The sequence below is a fragment of the Dipteris shenzhenensis genome, chromosome 19 (genome assembly GCF_047967505.1).
Source record: "Dipteris shenzhenensis isolate YYH24624 ecotype China chromosome 19, Dip_SZ_1.0, whole genome shotgun sequence".
In the NCBI taxonomy this organism is placed as follows: domain Eukaryota; kingdom Viridiplantae; phylum Streptophyta; class Polypodiopsida; order Gleicheniales; family Dipteridaceae; genus Dipteris; species Dipteris shenzhenensis.
Genome location: NC_141614.1, coordinates 4,211,455 through 4,230,746, shown reverse-complemented (window position 1 = coordinate 4,230,746; position 19,292 = coordinate 4,211,455). Strand labels below are relative to the sequence as shown.

The window sequence follows — 19,292 nt, the reverse complement described above, 5'->3', positions numbered from 1 at the left end:
AGCGGAAGTGGTCTCCTGTTTGCATGGAGGAGGAGGACCTGGACCAAATTTTCACACTTCCCTTGCAAGAGACAATCGCTTCCAACAAGAAGGTATCCCAAGCTCCAAGCTGTTACCTAGACATCGACACACTGGCTCCAGTGGCAGCTCTCGAGGACCCAGAGCAAGAGGGGATGAAAGTGGCCTTCGAGGAATATGGCGAACTTATTGACATGGCTGACCGAATGACCTATCGGGACAGGTATGCATGGGTTAAAAGGTCCCTTCATATGGCTCAGCGCATTATAGATGACAGCTTCATTCAGATGGGTGCCTCCCTCTTTAATACTACGGGTCAGGTTTGCAAGCTTCTGTCACAGAAGCAACACCTCCGCTTGGAACATGAGAAGCAGGTAGCCAGCATGCATAAAGAATGGGATACAACATTGCAAATGAAAAAAGCGGAGTGGGGAGCAATTCTACAGGCAAGGGAGGCTGCGTGGAAAACTCAGCACGACGAGTTTCAGCAAAGTGTTGTAGCAAAGGAGGCAGAGTGGACAGCCACCAAGAAAGTTTTGGAGGACCACCATTCAGCCCAACAGGCTCAAATTCAGCGGGAGCTTGCCGCCCTACAGGACAGATACACCTCACTGGCTGCAGATAAGCTTACTGTGGATCAACAGGTGGAGGTGGTGCGGAGTCAAATGAAGCAGAATCGCGAGGCGAAAGACCATCTCCAAGTTTCACATTCCAAGTTGCAGGACAACTTCCATGGGCTGCAAGATGAAAATGCTGCTCTCAAATCTCGATGTGAACATTACAGGTCTAGCTACCACAGGTATAAATCCAAATACGAGGACATCCGCAACCTCATGGACACAGTCGAGGAAGAGCAGCCCCGGAACATCAGCACACCCACCACACCCACCCCCTCCTCCTCCCTGACTTTCATCCAGCAAGCAGTAGCTCCTGGATCTTTTAGTTCGGCATTTCTTTTTGCGAACTCTGTACATTTGGATTCTCATGTAAATAAGGAATTTGGAGTTGTATGGCCATGAGCCAGTTTCTTTTTTTCAGTTTTACAGTTGTAAGGCCACGAGCCCTTTCTTTTCAGTTTTGGGATGTCAACCCCAAGGTCACTTTCTTATTTGTAATTTACACTTAACTTTCTCTCACAAGATCCTAGGTCATTCACCGGGACGGTGAATGATAGTGGCGGGGGATCTGTTGTACTCAAAGTTTATGGCGACCCACCAAGAGTCACACTTGGGTCACGTCATGGTCACCTCAGCAACATGCCAAGTTGTTAGACCTTGGTCATACCTAGTCGCAGCGTGTTCACATGTGTTCACATCTTGGACTTGACATGGACATGACTTGGACATGACATGACTTGACATGGACATGACTTGGACATGACATGACTTGACATGGACATGACAGAAGCAATACATGACTGAAGAGTGCCAAACCTCAACCTCGACTCACCATGGTCAAAGTCAATCATAGGGAAGTATTGGCGCAATGGTACGCGGGATACACCTGTTGGTGCACATGGGAAGCAGTCCAACAGTTAAGAGGCATAGGTGGTGCACCAACCCTCTCAACCAACTAGTGTCAGGAGCGCAGGAGAACACATGGAGCACGGGATTCACTGACCCAGGACAGGCTGGAGTGTTGCGGAAGCCATCAAGGACAGAGCGGCCCACAAACGGTGGAATGGCTAAGGATGGCTAAGGGTGCAAGAAGGCATCCAATAGGAAGAAGGTGTGGAGATTGGTAGCGCGGGGTGGAGCAGAGGAGGAGAAGGGAAGAGGGGGAAAGGGAAAAGAGGAAGGGGGACTTTCTGGAGGGGCGAGAGGCGGGAGTGAAGGAGTGAGAGGCGGGAGTCAAGAGCTCGCCTCGTGTGTATCTTCTGGGAGTGTATCAGTCATCTTGCTTTCTAATGAGTTATGCTACTTCCCATCTCTGCTCGCTACTCTAAAATCTCTTTTCGTTGTGTTCTCCTCCCCTCCTCTCCCTTCACCTGGTACAACGGACCTGTGTCATGTGGTTGAAGTTCTTTGCTGTTCATGTCGAGGGATGGCTTTCATGATGTTGTTCCGCTTTGGTCTTCTTCTTGCTCACATCACTTCAGCACTTGTACCGCTCGCACATAGTTGACACCATCGACAAGCACTCACCTACGTACCATCAGTGACACTTATGGCACGTCCTACTCGCTTCTCGCACCAGTGGCCCTAGGCCTCCGGTAATACTTCCGGAAGTGTTAGGAAACCCCCCCCCCCCTCAGACAACAGCAGTTCCTTTACAGGTGATCGCTCTTCGAGATCTCAGGAAAGATGCTCTAGTCTTTGACGTTGGGGATGGAGGTATACTCTCTAGATCCACGGATGATATTCTTCTAGAGTGCCTTTCAGCCTATCAGGATTGCTGGTTTTGTGGACCATGGAGCGGGCTTGCAGTGGTACTTCGACCTCGACCCTCTGCTCTTGGCCCTAGGATCTTGGAGGTTGTGGTTATATGGAGGTGCACCTATCAGGTGCTTGCAGTGGGACCCAGGAGAGTGGGAGTGGATAGATCATGGCCACCGAGAGAGGGGAATTCCCTTCTTTCGTTTCACGGTTGGTAATGCCAAGAGATTTCAGCTGAGCAGTAGAGGTTGGATTCCCTCCAGAGCCCCCCATTGGGATAGCTTCTTCATATGGCAGATTTGCGTAGGAATTTTTGGAGGAGGCTCTGGAAATCTCTCAGAAATAGAAAGATCACTCTAAAGCCACCTCCAAGCCCCGAAGGATCTGGCTAGTCCACTGTCCCACTGTGCCCATCCAATGTGCCGTTGACCTAGCATGCATCCCTCTGAATTCCTGACCTAGGGGTGCCATATGAGTGGCTGCCCCTCAAAATCCTCCTTGCATGATGGGCTGGCCCGAATGAGTCCCCCCTGCCTCTAATCACTTCCACATTGTGTAGAGACTCCTCATCAATGGCGAGCCCTTCCTTGTCAAGGGAGCCTTGGAGAAAACCCATCTGGAAGATTGCCGCCACTAAACCTCTGTGCAATGAGTGTTCCCAAGAAGCCCCCGCTGAAGGAGCTGCTAGGGTTCCGCTCCTAGGATGAGGCCTCTCACCACCAACTTGCGCAACAAGGCTTTGCTTTGTATCTCTGGATCAATAATGCCCAGTCCACCCTGCGCTTTGCGGCATCTATCAAGCCACCTTGGCTCTAGTGTTACGTGTCCCATCGGATCCTGCTCACAGAAAGTTTTGCACCAAGCGTCGTAGCTGCCCCATGCATCCCCGGTGGAAACACCAGCAGGAGGCGATGTACCAAGGTGTGGCAAGTAGGACCTAGTTAACCACCAACGCTCTATCTGCTAGTGAGAGTTTGCTGAGCTCCAGTACAAGAGCTTACACCGCTGAACACTCTATAGGACTGGCTGAACTGCTGAGATATCAATACCAACCTAGCAGCCCAAGTACCTCACCATCTCTTCCCTTGCATCAAGCATCATAGCTGCCCCATGCATCCCCGATGGAAACCCAGCAGGAGGCGATGTACCAAGGTGTGGCTAGGAGGACCTCTCTAACCACCAACTCTCTACTTGCTAGTGTGAGTTTGCTCCAGTACAAGAGCTTACACTGTCGAACACTCTATAGGACTGGCTGAACTACTGCTCTGCCAAGATATCAATGCCAATCAGCCCCCCCACCCCCCCTAGTCTCAAACCTCCTGGATATCCTTTGGCCCTCTAAAGAAACCAACAGATTTGTTCTAGTTTATGCGAGCTCAAAAGACCTCGCAATAAATGGACAAGGCTCCCCTGACGCTCTCTAGACTCAATGCTGAGACCTCCATGTAAAGGGCTGTATCATCTGCAAACTCCAAGTCTAGGAGCTCCTCCTCTTGTTGGATCGGGAGCACCATCCTTGTGAGGCCAAGTGCCTAAGATCGCAAAAAGTAACCTAAGGCTACCGCTCTACGGGAAGGAACAGGTAGGGGGCAAGAGGGAAGCCCAATATCACTGAAAGGGAAAGAGGAAAGGCCTCTCCTATGTCCCCCCCGATGGCTGTAATCCACCTCTTTGAGAAGCCAAGTCTCTGCATGGTATACTCCAAAAAAGACCACTCTACGCTGTCATACACCTTCATGAAATCCAAAGAAATAATGGTGAGAGGCTATGACTCTTTCCTAGACCACCAGTCCACTGCCACCTAGAATGTGAATATGTTGTCCAGGATGCTATGTCCCTGAACAAAACTTGTCTGCGTCTCATGGATGATGTCCCGACAGGTGTGATCTCAACCACAGGCTCAAGACCTTGGCCAAGATCTTGTAAGTTGTGTCCAGTAGGGTGATCGGTCTCCACTGGCAAATATCTATTCTATCTCCTCCCTTTGGAATCAGACACATCCGAACTCTTCTCAAAGAGTATGGAAGGGATTTTGAGTCAAAAATCTCATGGCAGGCTAGCCTGAGTGGGGTAGAGATGTGCTCCTAGAAGCAACTAAAGAAGCTCGAAATCAGGCTGTCCTCCCCAAGGCATTTTTGGATTGGTAGGGCCTGCAGGGCATCCCATAAATCCTCATCAGTAAACGGCACCTCTAGACGTTTTCTCGAGCTTTGTGTGACTAGTGAAGAAACCTACTCCAACACTGCCTCTCTAGCTAGGAGAGCCATGGGCTCCTCCTCCTCCGACTGAAACAACCGGTGGTAGAAGTCAGTGGTCTAGCTCAAGGATCTCTTGCGGGTCCATGTGCATGTCCCTGTGAGTCTTGGAATTAATGGAGCTAGATCCTTGCAAACTATGGTCCTGTGGTTTGAAAGAACTGCCTAGTTATCTTGGCCCCTTGCTAGACCCATCCAGCCAAGGTAGAGTGGTACGAGAACTCTTCTCTACAGACCTCCAAATCATGTAGCCCAAACCGTTCACACTCCTAGCGATCCTTGAGCCACTGGGATTGCAGATCCTACTCCTTGAGTCTCTCTATGGATGCTAGGTCTGTTGAGATATCGAGCTCCACTCGTGATACTGCACATCCTATTGTGCAGATTAGTGAAATTCCTTTGTCTATGCAGGATGGGAAAAAGAAATACCTGTATGATGTATTTCATGTCCCGAATATCACCAAGAACCTGGTTTCTATTGGTCAAATGGTTGAGCAGGGCTTGCAGGTCAGATTTAATCCTCATGGATGCTTTGTTGAGGATATGAAAAATAACGGTCGCTTGATAGCAAAAGAAAAGAAGAAGGGCAGGATGCTTACGTTGGATGTGGACATGCCTGAATTGAGTGCAGCAATGTTTGCACATGGGACCGGTGTAGTTGCAGATATTGATATTTGGCATAAATGCATTGGTCATGTTAATGTACAGCGACTTAAATCAATGCAGGTCCAAAATATTGTTGCAGGATTGCCTAAATTCAAGGTTGCATAAATGCATAAGGTATGTGAAGCCTGTCAATTTGGAAAACAGGCAAGGAAACCATTTCCTAGACATGTTTAAGAGAGTAAGAAGCCATTGGAATTAATTCACTCTGATGTGTGGACTACTAAAGCTGCATCTATTGGAGGCTGTCATTATTTTGTCACTTTTATTGATGACTACAGTAGAAAAGTTTGGGTGTATTTTATGAAAAAGAAAAGTGAAGTATTTGGGCATTTCAAAGCTTTTAAAGCTATGGTTGAAAAAGAAACATGCCTGCAAATAAAATGCCTAAGGTCAGATGGAGGGGAAGAGTACCTCTCAAATGAGTTTGCAAGGTTCCTACAGGAGCATGACATAAAGCAGCAATATTCATGCAATCATAACCCACAGCAAAATGGACTTGCAGAAAGGAAAAACAAGCATATTGGAGAGGTATCTCGGGCCATGCTAGATGAAAAAGACCTACCAGAAGAACATCAGTGAGCTGCTGCTCCTCCCCGCTCCCTTGCTACACCCTCTCCCTCAGCCTGTCCCTCCCTCTCTCCCTTGCTCTCAGTCCCTCCCTCTCCCTCAGCCCCTCCCTCCCTTCTCCTCCTCCCCTTCAGCCTGCCCCCTTCCAACCCACTCCCTCTCCTTTCCTCTCAGCCTGCTCCTTCGCCCCCTCCCTACCTGCTCCCCCGCCCCCTCCCTGCCTCTCCGCCCCCTCCCTGCCTCTCTGCCCCCTCCCTGCCTCTCAGCCCGCCTCCTGCTCCCTCGCCCCCTCCCTGCTTCTCCGCCCCCTCCTTGCCTGCTTCCCTCCCCCCTCCTTGCCTCTCCGCCCCCTCTTTGCCTCTCAGCCCGCCCCCTCCTCTCCCTCTCCTCCCCCTTCCCTTCACCCCCTGCTCCCTCTCCTCCCCCTCTCAGCTTGCTCCTCCGCCCCCTTCCTGCCTGCTTCTCCACCCCCTCCCTGCCTCTCAGCCCGCCCCTTCCTCTCCCTCTCCTCTCCCTCTCACACCGCCCCCTCCCTGCCCCTCCCTCTCCTTCCTCTCCCTCTCCTCTCCCTCTCAGACTGCCCCCTCCCTGCCTCTCAGCCCGCCCCCTTCTTGCCTCTCCTTCCTCTCCCTTTCCTCTCCCTAGCCTGCCCCCTCCCTCCCTCTCAGCCGCCCCCTCTCCTTGAGCCTCTCAGCCTCTCCCCTTTACCCCTCCCCTCCTCGCCCCTTCCCCCTGCTCCCTCCTCACCTCCTTTCCCTATTTTCTACCCCCCTATCTCCTGCAACTTGTTTTTGGAGCAGAAGGAGCCTTCAAATTGTTAGAGTCGGCCTCCTCACCTTGATTGGCGATGGATACTCCGTCAGCCAATCCTACTCGACCTCCACCGGCCGCGAAAACTATTACCTTTTCTAAAGACGAGTTGCAGCAGCTCAAGAAGGATGTAGAGATTGAATGCTCTACCATGTTGCTAGCACGCATCTTCCGGTCTCACCCCTCCAGATCCCAAGCCAGAGATTGCTGGATGCTTGCGGCTCTCCCCCAGACCTCACTCCATGAGATTGTTAGATGTTCGTCTTCTGGGACGAGGTTTTTTCAAGGTTGTTTTTGATACTCTAGAGGCTGCGAGCACTGTGCTCAAGGCTGAGTTTTTACACCTTCAAGATCAGCTTCATCCACGTGTTACTGGGGGTTCCATTGATATCTTATTTATTCAAGAGCATAAGCCGGATTCTAGAGATTGTGCCAAGTCAGGCAAGTTACTTTCTGGCCATACTTTTTGGTCGCCTGCCTTGGGCACCAGGGGGGGCACTTCTATTTCAGTTTCACATCAGTTCTCCCCTTAGTTGTTGGACACGGAGTCATTATTCCCTCTAGAGCTCAGTGGATTATTCTTTTGATTGGAGGGCATAAGGTTGGTTTCCTTAACCTGTATGCCTCCAACATTAGAGAGAAACGTGTCCTTATGTGGAAGACTTTGCTCTCCTGGGCCCCCATTGTGGATTCATGGGTGATTGGAGGTGACTTTAACATCAATGAGTTACCATCAAACAAAAAAGGGGGTAGAGAAGGCGGACTTCACTCTTTGGAGAGAGCAGCTTGGGATGCCTTCCTTTTTCACTTCTGTGGCAGAGATACTTGGTGGGATGATGCCTTTCTTATTTAGCCACAGTCCCTCCTGTTCTCTTGGTCGAATAGGAGGCAGCAGATGCCTATTCTTACACGCATTGACAGATTCTATGTAGATGACTGGGCACTAGACAGAGGTGGATCGGTATGCATTGCTGCTGGGGTTTCCACTTCAAACCACTTTCCTGGTCTGCTGGCTATCTCAGAGCCTCACTTGAGAGGCCGGTTTGCCAGCATCAAGATTGTAGATGCCTTTTACATAGAGGAGGACCTTACAGAGGCAGCCCTGCAGATATGGGTTTCTCATGTCCAGGGTGGGCAGCCATATCCATCACATGTAGCCGCTGCCCTTTCTAGTATTAGCGACTTCTACCGCTCAGTTGCTTGTACAAGGAGACGAGATATTCTCAGACGTGAGATTGGTGTTCGCCAGCAGTTGGCAGCTTTGCAGAGGGTTGAGTAGAAACGGCCTCCAGATGCTTGGATTCAGAAGCGCCTTGCTGCAGCAAGGGCTCATCAGCAGTTATTGCTTGATGAGAGAGCAAAGTATGCCTTTCATGGACGGGAGTCCTTCTGGATTCAAATGGGTGGTAGAGTCAATAAACACTTTTTCTCTACTCTTGGACCTAGACATAGTAGAGAGAGTGTATCCCAGCCTATTGACTCACATGGGGTTTTACAGACAGAGCCTAATGATGTCTTACGCATAGCTTCAGATTTCTATGCCACCCTTCTTACTGCTGATCCTGAGACACATGATAGAGAGGATGCTAGACAGGCTATTTAGTAGAGCATCCCTGTCTTGGTGAATCCGTGTATGCATGTTATACTCGATGCACCTTTCACCAACATAGAGTTCAGGACTGCACTTTCAGCCCTTCACAAGGGCAAGTGCCCAGGTTCAGATGGCCTCACCCTGTCTTTTTTTAATTGCATTTTGGGATATGATTGGAGACTATATTACTTCAGCCTTGCAGGCCATTTGGGACTCTGGCGAGATGCCTCGTTCGCTTACAGAGGGTCTCATCCACCTTATCCCAAAAGGAGGTTGCAGAAATTTAGTGTCCCAATGGAGGCCTATCACACTTCTGGGGACTTGTTACAAGATTCTGGCCAAGGCTATCAGCCTCCGATTGCAACCCCTTCTCTGTGATCTTATTCTTGACACTCAAATGGGATTTGTGCATGGTAGAAGCATTTTTTATAACATTTTCTCTTTCTGGGAAGCTTCAGAGTGGGCCATGCAGAGTGGCCAGAATCTTGCCATTCTACTTTTGGATTTTGAGAAAGTTTATCACAGAGTAGATTGGGGTTTTTTGGAGGGCACCCTTCTACGCTTTGGCTTTACTGATGCTTGGATCAAAGGAGTTTCCTCTTTGTACAGATCAGCCCACAGCCAGGTACTTATTGGTGGGATAAGGGGGGAGAGATTTCAGATTTCGAGATCAGTCCGTCAGGGATGCCCTATTGGATGCCACTCCACAGACGCCCACTTCTTTCAGGACAGCATTGGATTTATTTTGCTTGGCAGCAGGGGCGCAGATAAATTGGCATAAATCCAATGGCTTTTGGATCAGTGATGAGGACACTCCAGTTTGGGGGCTAAACATAGGATTCACTTGGGTTCAGAGGGGTGAGCCTATCAGGTATTTGGGCTGCCAGGTTGGCTTGGATATTTCTACCACGCAACAGTTTGCTCCCGTTTTGGAGAGCATCAGAAGGAAGCTTCTTTTTTGGAGCTCAGCCAAGCTGGATCTTGCCTCTAGAGTTGTGGTGGTCAACCAAGTCCTCTTGGCCACGGCGTGGTTTGTTTGTTCATGCTGGTGCCATTCTAGGGACTGCATTATTCAGCTCAGAAGACCGGTCAGAAACTTTCTTTGGAGTGGGCTTGATGGCACAGTAGATGCCTTAGCCAAGGTGGCTTGGGAGACCCTCATCCTCCCTACACAGGAAGGGGGTCTCAATATTATTGATCCAGATTTACAGTGCAGAACTTTACTTTGCAAGATGGTGGTGTGGGGACTTATGCCAGGGCAGGAACCGTGGAAGGACTTTCTTATCAGCAGCATACAGAGGTGCACACCTTCTTCAAGAGGAGACTGGATGAGCAGTGTTAGGTGGATCTTCACCACAGCACACCTCATATCACCTTCGTCCCCTCTCATGGTTTCCATTCTGAAAGCTTGGGCTAGTTTTAGAAGCACTCTTCGGAGGATTCCTCCTTCCTCTCGGGAAGAGATTGATAGGCAACCCATCATGTGGAATGAGAGTATTTTAGATGATCATGGCAGACCACTAGGTGCCTCACTCTACATGTAGTGGTCCAGGTGGGAGAGGGGACCTGCATCATCTATGGGGTCTTGGAAAGCTTTCTGCAGGCTTCCAGAGGAGATCAAATCAAGGTTGACAGGACATCTCAGAGGGAGTGCAAGGAGGATCTTGCAGATTGAGGCAGCCCTTCCAGAGGTTTGGGTAGACACAGATGATATGCCACTAACTTCCTCCACTTGGGTAGGTACTTTTATGAGAGGCGGTGTTCCGCTTCAGGTTTTGGCCTTTCAAGATGTACAGGAGGATGCTTTGGTTTTTAGTGTCCAGGATGGTGGCAGATTGCTCAGGTTCACAGAGGACATCTTGCTTGAGTTTGCTTTTTAGCCTATCAGGGTTGTAAGTCTTTTGGTGCAGGGATCAAATTCAGAGTGGTTCCTAGACCCAGACCCCCGGCTACTCTCCACCGGGTCTTGGAGGCTCTGGCTCTATGGGGGAGTTCCCATCAGGTATTTGCAGTGGGACCCCGGAGAGTGGGAGTGGATTGACGCAGGGCATCGAGAGAAGAGCATCCCCTTCTTTCGTTACACGGTCAGTAATGCCAAAAGATTTCAGCTCAGTAGTAGAGGTTGGAGACCTTCCAGAGTTCCTCATTGGGAGACATTTGATATCACTGCGGATCTGCAGATGTGCTTCTGGAGGAGACTCTGGAAATCCCACAGTAATAGAAAGATCACTATCTTCTTTTGGCTTTCTATCCATGGTGGGATTGTAGTTAACCTTTGGACGTCCAGCAACCCTACTTGCCCTCAATGCCTCTCTACTTTGGAGACTATTCATCATTGCTTATGGGATTGCAGACAGGCGAGGATGATTTGGATGGGGGTAGCTAGGCTTTTCAGTCACTTTGCCCACTCCCCATTTTTTATGACATGGGGCTCAGTGGCTTGGCTTTCTCTTACAGGACCTCAGGTTTTCTATGAGAGAGTAGACTCCTCTCGGGCCATTTCGGTTCGACGTCATTGGATTGAGTCCTATTCGTTGGATGTGGTACCACACCTTCTTTTTACAACTGTACATGCCGAATAGAGCTCCTCTCCACGGGAGCCAGAGCACTATCTGGGGAGCCAAGCTGAAGGAGAAACACCCCTCGAATGGTGACCCCTTGAATGTGGTTGCCATCTAATGCCAAGTTGGCCTAGATCTAGCGGTCCCTAATCTATCTCCTCAAGGGAGTTGAGGCCGACTATTTTGCCTATCACTGCCCTGTTCTATAGTAGATTCATTTCTTGATGTACCTGTTGCTTGTCAGCCCGATGATAGGAGAATTTTGACAGTGGCTGGGGGAGTTGATGGTGCTGTCATAGACCCGGTTTGGCCCATACCAAAGGTCACCACCAATAATCTCAACCTCTAGAGATGAGCAAAATAACGGCACCTCCTATTGGGATAAGAAAAAGGAGGGAATCTAAAGGGAGGAAAGGAGAAGAAAGAAGGGGAAGCCTCTAGCTAGGCTAGCACATGTCCCTAGAAAGAGCAAAAGAAAAGCTCCCACAAAGGGGAGGAGATCTGCCAAGATCGCGTTACACCTGAAGGAAAAAGCACTTGCTAAATCTTTGCCAAGGGATGTGAAGGCTTGTCCAAGATTCAATAGGGAAGGTCGTGCTGAAGGGAAGGAACAGCTCCGGAGTACTTCCACGAACTAGCTATCAACTGTCAGAAATCGATGGGAAAGCACATTAAAAGGCTGCCAAGGGAAGAGAACAAGCCATCAACCTCATCGTGAAACACACACGAAGTGGAAGCTGCCTTAACGGGCTAGCATGACCATGGAGTGAAGTGAGCTGGCTGGTCATGCTAGGCCAGCCCAAAAGCACCAAGGACTAGCTCTTTGCCTTCTATCGGATGCCCTAAAAAGCCGCCAAAGGATCACGTGACAACATCACTTGTTGGAAACCGTGTAGAGGGTTAGGAGCTGCCAAGCAGCTAGATGGTAACGTCAATAGAAGAGAGGGGGGTGGGGTCGCGGAGCAGCATGCTTCCACCTTGCTACTGCGTGGACTATGCCTCTCCCGTATGGTGGGCTGGAGGCTGGAGCGCATCCAGAATTACAACACACTTATAACTGTAGATACATTTTGAGACAATTGTACAAACAAATAGTACAAGGATGGGTATTCCTTTATAGGTTATTGCCTTGCGGGATGCACCTAAGGAGACCCTTGTCTATGATGTTCAGTCAGGAGGTAGACTCCTTACATCTTTAGATGATATTCTTTTGGAGGTTGCCTTCCAGCCTGTTAGGATTGCAGGCTACTTGGAGTGGGGCAGTGGTATCCTCCAGAGCAGCTACTGCCAGAAGAGGTATTTTTTTCAGAGTTTGGAGAGGATCTCCTTTCTTCTCTGAGTCTCCTTCAGGGTTGAGGTGGCACTTTCAGCCTCCACCTTGGATTTTTGTTAGCTCGTTTTGAGCTGGAATTTTTCTCATGCATGACATGATGTACTCTCATATTTGAGCTTGCTCTTGCGGTTTTCATTCATATTTTTGGGAAAATCAAAATAAAATTGTACAAACATATATTTTTGAATTTTAAGTCATATACCATAACAATCGATGGTCACGGATTTGTTGTTGGATGATTTTAGGGAGTCACAGCTATCTATGGAACTTCAGATAGTATTCGAATTGTTAGTGGAGGAAAGGAGGGTCAGGTATCTTATCTATAACCCTTAAAGAAGTCTCCACCAAGGTCCTATTGAGTTGGTCTTGATATCTCTTCCATATTTTTCGCCACTTCTTTTTTTGAGAGAAAAGTACAATCTATATATTTTTTACTTTTCTTCCTATTGTTTTTCATTATAGGATTCAAACTTTTTCATGCATCCATATACGCTGCAAGTTATTAGATGCTAGTAGATGCTTTCTTGTACTATTGGGAAGCTTCTGAGTGGGCCATGCAGAGTGGTCAAAAGATAGCCATTCTACTCTTGGACTTTTAAAAAGCATATGACAGGGTAGATTGGGATTTCTTGGAAGGCACCCTTCATCATTTTGGGTTTTTAGATGCATGGATCAAAGGGGTTTCAGCCTCACCCAGGTACTTATAAGAGGGGTCAAGGGAGATATATTTTAGATCTCTAGATCAGTCCATGAGGGATGCCCTCTTGGCCCTTTTCTTTTCCTATTTGTGACTAAGGCTATGAGCATTTTTATTAGATCTCGAGCTGACATTCTTGGGCTCAAACTACCACTCAAATAGGAGAAGGACCTCATCGATTGTGAGCTAGCAGATGACACTGCTATCTTCTTGGAGGCCTCCCCTTAGACTCTTCTTTCAGGACAGCCTTGGACTTGTTTTGTATTGCAACAAGTGCTCACATTAATTGGAACAAGTCCAATGGCTTTTGGATCAGTGAGACGATGACACTCCGGACTAAGGGGCTGATTTAGGCTTCACTTGGAATCAGAGGGGTGTGTCAATCAAATACTTAGGATGCCAAGTCGGTATGGGTTCTCTTTTTCGCAACAATTTGCTCCACTGTTGGAGAGTATTAGGAGGAAACTCAGTTTCTGGAGTTCATCCAGGTCCAGTGTGGTGGTTGTCAATCGGGTTCTGCTGGCCACGGATTGGTATGCTTGCTCTTATTGGTGCAGCTCCAGCTCAGCTCATAATGCCTATAAGGAATTTTTTATGGAGTGGGGTACATGGCACAACAAACACTATTGCCAGGGTGGCTTGGAAGACCTTGATCCCTCCCACGTATGAAGGGGGTCTCAACATCATAGACCCAGATATGGAATGCAAGGCCTTACAAAGCGTTGCTTTGCAAGGTTGTGGTTAGAGGCTTTTTGCCGAGGATGAGCCATGAAAAAATTACTATTCAATGCATTCATACATGCAGACCCTCCTCAAGTGGAGACTAGATGGACAACACCATGTGGATTTTCACTTCAGCCCGTCTCATATCTCCGTCCTCCCCACTTATGGTTGCTATTCTGAAAGCTTGTTCAAGCTTCAGAAATACACTTCAGAGAGTTCCTCTCTCCTCTCTCGAAGAGATTGACAAGCAGCCCATCATGTGGAATGACTGTATACTTGATGAGCATGGTAGGCAGCTTTGTTTGTCTCATTATATGCAGTGGTCCAATTGGGGGAGAAGACCTGCCGCTTCTATGGGTTCTTGGAAAGCCTTCAAAAGGATTACAGAAGATCGTCAACAGCATGGGGTCAGTCATCTCAGAGGAATGTAGGGAGTATACTTCAGATAGATGCAACCTTACCCCATGATTGGATGGTTACAGATGACAAGCCTATGGTATGTTCACTTTGGATGGGTTGAGGACAGGTATTCCTATTCATGTCATCACTGCTTTCTTGGGGGCACAAGAGGATGCCTTGGTTTTTTATGTACAGTCAAGTGGCAGGCTATCTATTTCCTTCAGTGATATTCTTTTGGGCATGCCTTTTCATCTTGTCAAGATCTTAGGCTATGTGGAATAGGGCAAGGACTCTACTTGTCAATAGAAAGATTACTTTAGGCTTTTGGATTTCTATACATGGAGGGATGGCAGAGTGAACAAGTGGAGATCCACTAGGTTTAGGGCAGATTTTACTTGTCCGAGGCGCTCGTTTGCAAAGGAGTCGGTTCATCATTGCTTAAGGGACTGCAGACATGCAAGAGTCATTTGGATAGGGGTTGTCCGGATTCTCAGCACTTCTATTCCCTCTCTTTTCTTCATGACTTGGGGATCAGTGGCTTGGCTCTCTTTGTTAGGACCTTAGATTTTCTAGGAGTGGCAGGATGCTTGTAGGAACAAAGTGGAGACAGGTTGTGAACACAAGCGAGCAAGATATCACACACAAGAACGCTCTAATAGAAATGTTCAAAATGAAAACAATACAAGTACTTGGTATATATAGGACAACACCATATCTTTGTAATCTCTTACAAATCCCCCCTCAAAGATATGGCTGAAAGTACCCTGGAAACATCTCAGGTGTACCTTGCAGTACCTAAAGTACCATGGTTGCACAAATTCATCCAGATGGATATGCAACCTATGGGAGTACATGAAAACAATATCATTGTGAATCATTTCACCACCCCCCTTGACATTGTAAGAATGTCTCTGATCCCAGAGCCATGTCGATGTCGTAAGAAAAGATCTGTTGATAGGGCTTTGGTGAAGATATCCGCCACATTGTCCTCAGATAGACAATAGATGAGATCAGTGAAGCCATCAGAAATACAATCCCATACATAATGATAATGATTTTCAATGTGTTTCATGCGAGCATGAAAGACAAGATTGTTGGCTATGGCAATGCAACTCTAGCTGCCACAGAAGATAGAGTTTGCTTCGCCATCCTGTGCATGATGCAAGTCATGCAAAAGCTTCCTTAACCACATTAACTCTGTAGTGGCTGAATTTACTGCTTTGTACTTTGCTTCACTGGAGGAAAGAGAGACTCGCTCTTGCTTCTTATTGAGCCATGAGATACAAGCTGAACCCAATGAGAAACAATAGCCGGTAGTGGACCGTCTGTCATCAATGTCCCCTGACCAATCTGAGTTGGTGAATCCACTCAGCTTTAGATCACAATCTGAAGCATAATGCAAGCCAAGAGAGAGAGTTCCATGGACATATCTGAGGAACCCTCTTTGCTGCATTCCAATGTGTGATCGTGGGACAATGCATGAACTGGCTCAAAATCCCGGTGGTGTGGAGCATAGATATATCAAACTGCCAACCAACTGCCTATACAAAGTGCCATCAAACTTTTCAGCAGTATCATGCTTACTCAGCTTGAGTCCCTTTTTAAATGGAGTAGCCATAGGCTTACAGTTCTCCATTTTAAATTTCTACAACAACCCCTTCGAATACTTTGTCCGTGACATAGAAATCCCATCATGGGTCTGCCAAAACTCAATGCCAAGACAATAGTGCAATAGGCCCAAATCTATCATGTCAAAGTTGTGACATAAAGCGGACTGTACTGCTGTAATTTGCTGCAAATTACTGCCAGTGAGTATGATCTCATCCACATATAGTACCAACATGACCAATCTGATTTTTGCTGCAGAACATACTGATTTGGCTCTGTATGAGTGTTTACAAAGCCCTGGACAGCAAAAATTGATGTATCTTCTAATGCCACGCACGAGGTGCTTGCTTCAGCCCGTATAGAGCCTTCCTGAGCTTGCATGCCTTGTGCTCTTGTCCCTTCACCTCAAAACCTCGGGGCTGATGTACATAGACCTCCTCTTTAAGATCTCCATTGAGGAAAGCGGTCTTGACATCCATCTGGTACACTTACCAACCATAAAACGCAGCAAGAGAGATAATAGGACGAATGGTGGTCATCTTGGCCACTGGAGCAAAAGTCTCCTCATAATCTATCCCCTCCTCTTGTGCATACCCCTTGGCAACCAAACGGGCTTTGTATTTCTCAACTGTGCCATCTGAATGGTATTTCACCTTATAAATCCATTTCATGCCAACCACATTTTTCCCAATGGGTGCATCAACCAAGTCCCATGTGGCATTCTTCTCAATGGATTTAATCTCAGCTTGCATATCTTTCTACCATGCCAGATTATGCTGAGCATCCTTGAAGCTCTGAGGCTCATTTTCAGCTTCCATCACTGAGGTCATCACAGCAAAATTGACCTTTTTCTGATTTTTCTGAGTGCTGTTGGCCCTGGTTTTCCCCAAAGTAGGTTGATCCTATAGAAACAAAGTGGAGACAGGTTGTGAACACAATTGAGCAACAGTGCACACACAAGAAAGCTCCAATAGAAGTGTTCAAATGAAACAATACAAGTACTTCGTATATATAGTACCCAAGTCCTACTGGTCAACCATAGGGTTGAATTTATGCTGCCTACAACACCATATCTTTGTAATCTCTTACAAATCCCCCCTCAAAGATATGGCTGAAAGTACCCTGGAAACATCTCCAGTGTACCCTGCAGTTCCTAAAGTACCATGGTTGCACAAATTCATCCAGATGGATATGCAACCTATGGGAGTACATGAAAACAATATCATTGTGAATCATTTCACAACCCCCCTTGACATTGTAAGAATGTCTCTGATCCCCAAGCCATGTCGATGTCGTAAGAAAAGATCTCTTGACAGGGCTTTGGTAAAGATATCTGCCACATTGTCCTCAGATGGACAATAGATGAGATCAATGAAGCCATCAGAAATACAATCCTATACATAATGATAATGATTTTCAATGTGTTTCATGCGAGCATGAAAGACAGGATTGTTGGCTATGGCAATGCAAATCTAGCTGTCACAGAAGATAGAATTTGCTTTGCCATCCTGTGCATGATGCAAGTCATGCAAAAGCTTCCTTAACCACATTAACTCCGTATTGGCTGAATTTGCAGCTTTGTACTCTACTTCACTAGAGAAAAGAGAGACTCGCTCTCGCTTCTTACTGAGCCATGAGATACAGGCTAAACCCAATGAGAAACAATACCCAGTAGTGGACCGTCTGTCATCAATGTCCCCTGACCAATCTGAGTTGGTGAAACCACTCAGCTTTAGATCACAATCTGAAGCATAATGCAAGCCAAGAGAGAGAGTGCCATGGACATATCTGAGAACCCTCTTTGCTGCATTCCAATGTGTGATCGTGGGACAATGCATGAACTGGCTCAAAAGGCCTATGGCATAGGCAATATCAGGCCATGTGGAGCATAGATATATCAAACTGCCAACCAACTGCCTATACAAAGTGCCATCAAACTTTTCAGCAGTATCATGTACTCAGCTTGAGTCCCTTTTCCAATGGAGTAGCCACCGGCTTGCAGTTCTCCGTTTTAAATTTCTGCAACAACCCCTTCAAATACTTTGTCTGTGACATAGAGATCCCATCATGGGTCTGCCAAAACTCAATGCCAAGACAATAGTGCAATAGGCCCAAATCTGTCATGTCAAAGTTGTGACATAAAGCGGACTGTAGTGTTGTAATTTGCTGCAAATCACTGCCAGTGAGTATAATGTCATCCAAATATGGTACCAACATGACCAATTCTGGTTTTTGCTGCAAGACATACATATTTGGCTCTATATGAGTGTTTACGAAGCTCTGGGACAGCAAAAACTGATGTATCTTTTGATACCACGCACGAGGTGCTTCAGCCCATATAGAGCCTTCCTGAGCTTGCATACCTTGTGCTCTTGTCCCTTCACCTCAAAACCTTGGGGCTGATGTACATGGACCTCCTCTTTAAGATATCCATTGAGGAAAGCGGTCTTGACATCCATCTGGTACACTGACCAACCATAAAACGCAGCAAGAGAGATGACAAAACGAATAGTGGTCATCTTGGCTACTAGAGCAAATGTCTCCTCATAATCTATCCCCTCCTCTTGTGCATACCCCTTGGCAACCAAACGGGCTTTGTATTTTTGTGCCATCTGAATGGTATTTCACCTCATAAATCCATTTTGTGCCAACCACATTTTTCCCAATGGGTACATCAACCAAGTCCCATGTGGCATTCTTCTCAATGGATTTGAATATAAGTGGCTGTCACAACTGCTTCTCCCCAAAAAGCCTTTGAGAATCTCTTGAATTTCAGCATGCATCTCGTCATTTCCATGAGAGTACAATTCTTCCTCTCAGGGAGTGGATTCTGCTTTGGTGTGTAAGGGCATGTCAAGTGATGTTTTTTTTTTTTGCAAAAAAGAGACTTCTTTTAAGTAAGGAAGAAACTCGCAAGAGCAAGCTCTGAGTGGAAATACAACATCATGAAATCATGAGGATAAATAAAACTCCCTCAAACTGAGGTGGAAAACAACCAAGGCTGAGGCTGAAAGTGCCACCTCAACCCTGTAGGAGTCTCAGAGAAGAAAGGAGAATCCTTCCATTCCCTGAAGAAAGAAGCCCTCCTAGCTGAGCGGCTCCCTATATACTCATCCATACGACCATCAAGTATGTATGGTGTCTGTCCAGATACTAGCCAAAGTGTGCGAGGGATGACATGTACTCTCCCCCTCTATCTGAGTTGAGTGTTCCAATTCTAAAATTGGTTTGGTTCCCAGCCATAGCTTTGAACTCCTAAAACCAATAGAACACCTCAAATTTTTCCTTCATGAGAAAAATCCATGTGAACCTGGAGAAGTCATCTATAGAGGTCACAAAGTACCTTGCTCCTCTATGCGTGGGAATAGTCATGGGGCCAGATACGTCACTATGCACTATCTGCAACACTTTGGTTGCCTTGACCCAATTCTTGCCTTGTTTACTGAATGGCAAGCGATGCAATTTGCCAAGTGCACACCCCTCACACACTTCATTTGCTGGTTGCTGTAATTTTGGCATTCCGTGACTCATATTATCGTTGTACAAGTAGGACAATGCCCTGTGATGGACATGTCCAAACCTGGCATGCCATAAATCAGCCTGGGAAGTGTTTGCTACAGCCAATACCTTCTGATCATAAGGTTGAGCATCAACCTTGTATAAGCCTCTGTCATATGTGCCTGTTGCTA

At 47.2% G+C, this 19,292-nt stretch overlaps 1 protein-coding gene across 1 annotated transcript in view; it reads left to right on the top strand.

Annotated features, from left to right (window-relative positions):
• LOC147889951 (cilia- and flagella-associated protein 52-like) overlaps positions 1–19,292 on the top strand; it is a 472,453-nt gene that overhangs the window by 177,253 nt on the left and 275,908 nt on the right. Inside the window, 1 exon segment of the mRNA XM_087391038.1 lies at positions 12,422–12,487. Coding sequence (XP_087247164.1) covers positions 12,422–12,487 — 66 coding nt within the window.